Here is a 9,220-nt window from a genome sequence, read left to right as displayed (position 1 = left end):
GGGGCAAAAGCGTGGACGGCAGTTGCATGCCGAAGGCAAGACAATTGGGGGCTGGTGGTTGAAAGGAAGAGTTGGGCAGCGGCTGGAGTAAGGGCGAATGAGAACGACATTCATGAAGAGAGAGAGAGAGAGAGAGAGAGAGAGAGAGAGAGAGAGAGAGAGAGAGAGAGAGAGAGAGAGAGAGAGTGTACTATGGGTTTGCATGGTACACGCCATAGAGGACTGCAGTGTGTCCGAAGATAGCTTATACTCGCTACAACTGGAGGCGTGGAGTTCCCTGCAAAATACCCGAAATAGATACTATAGACGATGAGACACACAAATCTGCATACCTGGCAACCATCCTTGCACATAATCAAGCTACACACGAGTAGAGAGAGACAGAGGGGGAGATAGAGCGAGAGAGCACGTGCAAGGGCACCTCCTAGAGCGGAGTGCTACGCCGGCACGGCGAGAGAGAAGAGAGGAGAGGTGAGAAGAAGAACACAGACACTGGGTGCAATCTCCCCCCGTGCAAGAGTGACCATTTTCCTCTTGCACGTATTTCATTTATAGATTTCTTCAATGGTCAATGTGAGTACAAACTGGCCGGCCGGTCATAAATGGCCAAAGCTCATAAAGAGCACTTGAATAATAAAATGTACAATATATATTTCCACTCGCATATGCCTAGCTCGGTCTAGTCTTTTCCACCTGTCAGCTGCAATAAATCATAAATATCATTTCTAAAACACATTTATTCTACATAAAACAATAAGGCATCATAACCCTAATCACACCATTGTGATAGGATTCCATAAGCTATGTCTTGTCTTCTTCTCTCTTCTCCATGCTAAATGCATGCACGCGCACACACACATACATGATCACATTCGTGCACTTCAACAAGTATCAAAGCTTTAGGATTGGAGAGCACCCTTGGAGCTTGGCAGGGAAGCAAGCAAAAACACAACAAAAACTTCAGCCCGTTTTTAAGGATCTTATTTGTCTATCAAAAAGTGTCCGTTCAGGCCGATTTTTGCATTTTCCAACCAATTTGTGCTCTTCAACTTTGCAGAAAAAAGTTTCCTCAAAATCCTTATGCTCTATGATGAATAGAAGTTACTTTGAAACTTGCCATGTTTGTTTTGATACTACTTTGGGGTTGGCTTGGTCAATTGATTCATGTGATTATTATCTAGAACAATCCCACAAAAGGTAGATTTTGGAACTTCTAAAATCCTAAAATTAGCTCATTGTGGCAATAAGGGCTGGCATGTATCAGAGAACTTCTTGCTTTTTTTCCCTAACATATCATTAAGCTTCAAACAATATCTAAAAAGAAAACATGGAATGAGAAAAAATGAATATAAATTTTTGATTACAAAATCTTTATTGAAAGGGGTGATGGTCTTTTGATGGAAATTAAGAACTGTCACAATAAACATCCTTTCTTTGAAAAAAGAGAAGAAGAATCTTTGGCTTTACTACCAAAAACTTTATTCTAATGTAGGACACTAGTTAATGTAATAATTCTGAAGTACGATATGAATTACAACTGATAGGTTCTTTGACACTTGTAAAATGTACCAAAGCTTGATAGGTTCTTTGACACTTGTAAAATGTACCAAAGCTAACAAAATCTAATGCCTTGTTTATAGGGATGCTGATAAGAATTCTATTTAAAAAAAAAGAGGTTTAATTTAGTTGCAATCCGAACCACCCGATGAAGTTGACTAGGATTGGCTTTTCATGTTGATGTTCTCTCCCAACCAAATGAGTCGAGCTTCATCTAGCCTCATGTATCCACCAACATCATTTTATGCCTTGCATACCACACACATATGTATCCACAATGTTTGACACAAGTACATCAATATGAAGGCTCTTTTTGTTGTTGTTGTATCTTATGACATTTGGACGACATCGACTCCCTGTTTATATTTTTAACTCATAGGCCACATATCGTAGGCCTCTACGAGAGTTAATAAAATCTTGAAAGAATTATCAAATTACCCTTGTATTTTGTGAAAAGTCCCAAAATACTTCTAAAAGTATTTACATTCCCAATCATCAAATTTGGACGGATTGCCCCAAATTTCACATATTTTATCTTATTTGAGTATAGAGATGTATATATTGAAGTGCCTTAGGCACAAATTTTTGTCAATAAACACATACATAACTAGCATTTTTGTGTAGGATTTCATCCCAATATCATAATTCTATCATTTTCTATTGGTGGAGAGCCGATTTTCCTACAAGGAGCTGCAAAACATCGGGGTATTCTTGGAAATTTCGATAGAATTTGAGGGCATTTTGGGAATTTCTCGCAAGTGTTGCCATTTAATAAGGGTAATTTGGGGAGTTTTGCTATTCTGAGGGGTGTATTTGTGGGAATTTCCACAAATTTTTTTTCAAGGTCAGGTTCAAAGGTTAGGGCTTGATTTAGAATGTATACATTTTATAAAAGGCTTTTCGAAACTCGCTGCAGCAGCGCCAACAATAGTCGTTGAGAAGACAGCACAGCGAATTTCTTGTCAGGTTGGGGTTTTCTTCCGTTTCTCGCTCTTTCCTCTGCTATCTGGACAAGAGCTTCTTCAGGAGGGCGTAGTGCATGTCTTAGGGTTTCTTTCTGCCTTTCTGCGTTTAACTTGTATATGGGCAGTGCATTTGCGCTGTTGCATTGCTTCAGTGCTCTTTATTTGTATTCGTGGAATTGGGTTTCTTGAATAAACAGAATCTGCGGACGGGCTGCCTTTGTGGGCAGTAGTAGTTCGTTTCATCTTTATCTGCACATTTATACGCAGGCGTTTAAAATGCATCAAACTATCTGGCTAGTATTGCACATAAACCCTGTTATTTGATTGTGCATGTATGCAGATATTAGACGAGTGAATATAATAACCAAGCAGCAACCACACGAGCTCAAATTCTACAGAATAATGTCTTATATGTAATTGGCATTGATTGATTTCTTGTTTGCTCTTATGTTTCGTCCTATAAAGCTCGAGATCTCCATGCTTGACTGGTTTAACTTCCTTTTTTGTCTAACTAACATCTTTTAGAGCAATGGGTATCTTCTTTGTTTACATGAGAGGTATGCGGTATTTGAAAGGTCTTGTTCTTTTGACGGCTTATACTTGGAGCTTGAAAACCGTGACAATTGTGTAGATGGCTCCAGAGGAATGCAAATTATGTGGCCTTTTTTGAGGTCGAGTTTCTGTTATTGGTGTTGATATCTTTTGAATGGGTATGTATTGACTTATTGGTTTTTCTGTGTTGTCGGATTGAGTCCCTGCCTGTTAGTAGTGTACATGACCGTAAGTGGATGTGCATGCATGTCTGGACATGCCTACTTGTCTGTCTAGCTTGTGTCGGTTTATTGGGAGTGGTGTTCAAGTAATCTTCATAATGGTTAGAAGTTACTCAACCATATGGGCTTTGCTAAGACTTGTTTTTTTTCATTTTTCAACACTATTTTTGTGCAATTTTTTGGTGGAAAATATAGTTTTCCTCTTGCTTGTAACCGGCATTATTAAAATTTCGAGCAGTACAAGTGTAAGCCAAGACACACTTTTCCTGAATGGTGTTTGAAGACCATGTAGATAAAGTTATGAGCTCTGTCTTCTGTTGGCAATGGCATTGCTTTTTCTAGTCATTAAAGAGACTGATATGTAAGTGTGGTGGTGTATTTCTGGCAGCTGAATTGGGAATATGAATGAAGAGAAGGTTGTGGTGGCAGCTCCACTGCTACCTCCTGTGCCTGACTTGAGTACCCTTGTGCCCCCGAAGCGCAAAAAGGGGCGTCCTCCAAAGAATCGCGACCTAGTACCGGCTGGGGAAAATATCACAATCCCTCCACCCCCGAAGCCAGATGGAAGAGGTCGGAAGCCTAAGCGCAAGAATGGGGATATGGCATGGCCAACTGTGGACAGTGCCTTTGTGGGACAACAAGTGCATGGAGTTTTGGACGGGTCATTTGATGCTGGGTACCTCCTTACAGTAAGGGTGGGGAATACACAAACGGTTCTACGGGGGGCTGTGTTTGAGCCAACCCTATCTGTGCCTATTTCCCAGGCAAATGACATTGCGCCACGTGTGAAGTTCATAAGCAGAAGTGAACAAGTTGCACCCCTTTTACCATGTTCCGAGGAGCGTGTGGCAAACCCTGCTTTACCCTCTGTTGCAGCACCTCCTCCTATTAATTCTGGTATTATTGAAACTGCCCCGACAGGGGTTGCTCCTACTGAAGGTGCTTCATTGCCGATGGAAGAGGAAAGGCCCTTGGAGCCCCCGTCGTCGGAGCCTGGGGTGATGCCAACAGCAGCAACAACAGAGTATCACAAGGAGACGCCTTTTTTGGCCAAGGATCATGCAACTGAAGAAAAAGTGGATTTGCATACACAGCAGCAGCAGCAGCCACTGCAGACTGATGTTGTTGATGGGCATGTGCCATAGACGTCATCTGCCATTTAGTTGTGAGGTTCATGGAAGCGACTTGGTGCTGAGCAAGCTTTAGGATTCTAGGAGAAATTTAGTCTCGCTTCCTCTACAGAAGTTAATCTACTGGATCAAACGAATGTTGTACAGCTCTCTCTCTCTCTCTCTCTCTCTCTCTCTCTCTCTCTCTCTCTCTCTCTCTCTCTCTCTCTCTCTCTCTCTCTCTCTCTCTCTCTCTCTCAATGTTTCAGGAATAAGCGTCCTCTATAGCGTGTCTCTGTTTTGTGGAGCATGTCTCAGTGGGTAGGGATTGCTTGTTTGCTCTTGATGAAGATTTGGCTTCTGGCCTTTCTCTGTTGGTAATTCTTTTGACAAGGGGCCGTGCCTCTGTTAAGCTTGTGGCTTGGGCAGCTCATTCAGTTGTTACTGATTCTATTGTGTTTTTTTTTTGTCAGTTGCTGGCAGGTCTTTGTCTGTTGGTTTCGGTGTGAAGGGCTTGCTGTCCTCTTAATATCAAGAACGGTCTGCAGAGAGGCATGAACCTTCAATAGGCCACCCTAATCTGACTCTCTCACTTGGAGGCAGGAGAGTGGAAGAGTGTTTATACTAACAAGCAGTGTACCTATTTGATTACAAGTTTTGCATTGGCTGACTATGCTGCTCAATTGTGGTTCTTATGCTTGGAGCTGTACTGGTTCTCTTCAGCTTTTTAATGATCTTTGGAGTTAGCCTCCCTTATATCTTGCAGGGTTTGCTTCCTAGCTGATGCTTTGGCACCTTACTTAATGGCTGAAATTCTAGTTGACATGGCCACTTTCCTGAGTGTTTGAAACTGTGTGTATTGAGGCATATTGAGTTTGCGCCCCCCCCCCCCGCAGGGTTGGTCTGTCGGTTTTGAATTTGAGCGCTTGGTGTTAATTCACGTGAAAAAATGAGCTGCACTTTGATTGACGGGGTAAATTTTCTGCTGGTGTATAGCTTTCGTCTATGCTGACTTCGGGTACTGTAAACAGGAACCAGATGCCTTGTATATTGATAAACGTGTTTTAGTTGTCTTGATATTGTTTTAGGATCAGTTGAGTTTTTGGTCATACTTTTCTAGCGGACGTTTGTGGGGCATGGAAGTAAATGATGCTACAATCACCTGTGGCTTCAGTTATGCTCAAGCGTTGTTGATGCAGCATGGCTACACTCCGGAACAGACGCTAGTGTCCTAAATCTTAGGTTTGGAGTAGTTTCTTGGGCTTTGCCAACACAAAGGTAAGCATGTCAGTGTGCGTATGTGGTGCTGTGTTTTATAATTGCAGTTGCTGTACGTTTACAAGTCCTGGCCATTATACATTGGTGGTAATCAGTCTGGCCTCGTGTGTGAAGATGAACCTTAGTTGAATTGCCATGGAAGGGTTCCTTGTGCTGTTGCCATGGAAGAGTGCTGCTTGGTTACTCAATTTTCACAAGCTACGTCCCCCCAGTCTTGTCGGAACTCTCACCATCGAAGCTAGAGACATCCTAAATCTTTGGCCACATATCTAGGAGATTCGAAAACGTCCACAATGTGAGAATGGATACATGCTTCTAGAATGCTTACTTAGGGAGCATAGATGATGAAGGGAAATGTGAGCACTGTGGCATAACCAAGACAGTTAAAGGCAGGAGGGCTAACCAAAAGGTCCACACTGGACTCATCAAACAAACAACAAACTACTGTAGGCTGATTATACATTGCAAAATTTGCTTGCCAGTCAAGTGCAACTTATGTTTGACAAGTAGATAGTGGAAGAGTCGAGACATCCATGAAAAGGTATGCCACCATCAAGGAAGGGCACCCAGCCTTTAGTCCTCACACCTAAGTGAGATCCTTGTAGAGATGGGCTGATGTTGTTGGACGGGTTGTTGATTCACTAGAAGAATCAATACCTCCAACAATTAATGCTAACGCCTATGCTAATGCTAGACGTACCTAGTGATGCCAACCTATCAACCGAAATGTCCTCTTTCGACGTAGAAAGGGTTGGGAGTGTGGGTGGTGTTGTACTTGTTTGTGAACAACTTTCCACCTAGATGTGTGATGTGTCTACAAGGCCATGTGAGGATGACGCTTGCATTGTCTATTTAAGGGCGCTCAATGTGCACATTTGAGATGAAGAATAATAGTGCAATCATACTCTTGCAATGGGTCTTAATTACACCATTATTTAATTGGTATTCATTGTTTAATCACACTCTTGCAATGGGCCTTAATTAAACCGTTCTTTAATTGGTAATAATGTTGCTTAAGCTATGAATGATTCACTAACCTATCCTCCGTAATTGTTGGCACCAACAACTGGTATGAATGCCTTTAATAGATTATTATTTCCTAATCTAATTAGCTTCGAAGCGAAATCACTATTCTCCTACGCTAGATCACATTGACACTCGTTAGCTGTTGTCATTGCAATTTCAAGTTTCCATAACCTCTAATACCCCTCTTGAAGCTAATGAATGATGGGATATGGACCATTGTGGTGCCACTACCCACAATAATTGAAATGGAAGAAAGAACATGGGCTTGGTTATTTGTGTATAAGGGTGGTGATTAATGCTTTGTTAACATTTGTAATTAGGTCATTTTCTAGTGTTTTTGGTGCAATTTTAGCTTGGTTACTATTGGAAATAAAAAAAATTATGTTTTACTTCTTGAGTGTGAGTGCTAAAAAGGTTTTAGTTCCAACTTTATGTAACCTCCTCAATCTCTTATTTTAGACGACATCAAGGACTTATATTAATCTCTTTATTTGGTGTCTGTGTGTGTGTGTGCGCGCACGCACACACCTGCAAAGTGGTGAGCAAACTTCTAAACGAGACAAGATAGTTTTCTTTTTTGGTGACTCTTGGTGCAAGGTCGACTAGTTCATTGACTTCACACCAACAAATTAACCATTTTAAAGAATTGATTGTTTCTTGATGAATTGTGATCAATTGTCCATCTCTTGCTGGTACCTATCAAGGCGCTCAATGCAGTAATTGAATGGTAGAGGAGTCCTCTCATGATCAACTGTTCAATGTGGAACCTCATCAAAGTAGAACATTATTTTTAAAGAGCTTAATTTGGTTTAGTTGCAGGGCAGTCTCACATTTGCTATGCTCCCTCAAACCTCCATGTTGCTTTGGTCATAGAAAAACTAGAGCGTGTTTAGCCCTAAAGGTGAATCGGGTTGTTCCTATTGTGTACGGAACTTACCTCTTCATAGGGACAATTTTCCATCAACAAAACCCAATAGCCACTTGAGCCATAAGGCCTAAGGCCTAAGAACCCTTTCCCACAACAATTTCGGGTCATTTTTTGTGCCACCTCTTTAAGGGTTCTTTCTCGCTTAAGGCCACGATGCTTTACTGAAGCCCCTTATTCTACACCCTTTGTACTTGTTATGTATGCCACATTTGAAGATGATCTTATGAGTGCCATAAAGGATTACACAGTGCCCAAATCACGTGAGTGAAGACCTTCCTTTCACTTACACATAGGGGTGCACCATCATGGGGGGGGGAAAGGAATTAATAAATTGAACGGCCAAGGGCTTCATACTGGCCTGACAAAAAATAAGGGCTACCTAATCGACAAATAACTTTGGTCCGTTGTTAGGTTGTGTAATGAAGGGGAGTGGAGACAAGGCGAAACCAAGCACAATTTGCAGCCAGACATCTTGGCATCCTACTCACCTCACTTGATGAAAAATTATGCACTATCTTGATACTTGTATTATTGTAGATGATGCTTAGATCACCTTAGAGATGTACTTTGGAGATATTGCTAAGCACTCAAAAGTCTCACCTAAAATGAAATTGTACAGCTTAGTAATGGAAGTAGGGGAGGATGTATCAATGCATTTGTACTCAATTAGATGCATTCAAAGTCCAATCGATGACCAAGTTATAGTTTTATAGAAAGTTTCACAATGCTTAAAGAGAAGGATCCTATGCCTAAAACTGAAGATGACAAGAAAAAGCGTAAGGGCAATCACAAAAAGACAGGAGGAGCTTTATCTCTATCTATCAAACGTAAACACTATAACCTCAACAAAAACAAAAGGAATCCAAAATGTACAGACTATGGGAGAATGTTAACCATTGGCGTCCACTTCTAATAGTCATGGGTTATGCTTGTCGGTCCAATAGGAAAAGGGTAAGAGTGATCGTCGTTGAGAGGCGCACTCTAATAGGAACATTCAAGGGTTAGTTGGCTAAGTATGGGGCGCCCAAGTGTGAATGGAGCACGCTCATATAAAAGTCACCTAAACCTAAAAATCATTCATTCTTTCAGTTGTGCAATTGAAGAGTGCTCTTGCTCTATCTCCATCCTCTTCTTCTTCATCTCCTTGTGTGTGTGTGTATGCGAGAGAGAGAGAGAGAGAGAGAGAGAGAGAGAGAGAGAGAGAGAGAGAGAGAGAGAGAGAGAGAGAGCATTGCGACGACGACACGGTGGCGGTGAAGCGGTTGAGCGCGTCACAGCGGCAGCTCCTTCTTCGCGACGAGGAATCCTCCACGAAGACGAGCGTAGGGCGGTGAGTGACACACCCTTGCTCTCTTGAGCTTGCAAGATTAGTCTAGTTGTGTACTTGGAGCCATTTGTGGCTCGCACACAGTGTATCGGCAAGTCCCTTGCATTGACACGTGCAACATATGCGCACATTTTTGGCGCCGCTGCCGAGGAATGCCTTGCATTAAGCTTGAGTAGCACTCTATGCTACGTTGTGGTGCATTTTGAAATGTAGGAAAGGTAGAGAAGGAAGGTGTGTGTGTTGAGAAGTAGTTTGTT

The 9,220-nt window shown here is 41.9% G+C and overlaps 1 protein-coding gene across 3 annotated transcripts; it reads left to right on the top strand.

Annotated features, from left to right (window-relative positions):
• The first annotated feature begins 2,365 nt into the window (after positions 1-2,365).
• On the top strand, positions 2,366-5,156 carry LOC147447179 (uncharacterized). 3 transcript variants are annotated; one of them, XR_015189599.1, is made up of 3 exons: positions 2,366-2,523; positions 3,684-4,566; positions 4,878-5,156. XR_015189599.1 is itself a non-coding variant. In XM_086523048.1 (3 exons), the coding sequence occupies exon 3, from the start codon at positions 3,697-3,699 to the stop codon at positions 4,438-4,440; it is 744 nt and encodes a 247-aa protein (XP_086379174.1). In that variant the 5' UTR covers positions 2,538-3,079; positions 3,154-3,232; positions 3,684-3,696; the 3' UTR covers positions 4,441-5,156. The 3 variants fall into 3 exon arrangements, 2 of the variants coding, with proteins under 2 accessions (XP_086379173.1, XP_086379174.1); XM_086523048.1 differs by lacking the exon at positions 2,366-2,523 and adding exons at positions 2,538-3,079; positions 3,154-3,232 and having other exon boundaries at positions 3,684-5,156; XM_086523047.1 differs by having other exon boundaries at positions 3,684-5,156.
• Positions 5,157-9,220: the final 4,064 nt, after the last annotated feature.

The sequence above is a fragment of the Adiantum capillus-veneris genome, chromosome 11, assembly GCF_014529385.1.
Source record: "Adiantum capillus-veneris isolate H3 chromosome 11, ASM1452938v2, whole genome shotgun sequence".
NCBI lineage: Eukaryota > Viridiplantae > Streptophyta > Polypodiopsida > Polypodiales > Pteridaceae > Adiantum > Adiantum capillus-veneris.
This window is presented reverse-complemented; position numbering and strand designations above follow the sequence as displayed.

Bases quoted from the DNA above. Each gene is read 5' to 3' on its own strand.
- LOC147447179 (XM_086523047.1), top strand. From the start codon at position 3,697: ATGAATGAAGAGAAGGTTGTGGTGGCAGCTCCACTGCTACCTCCTGTG.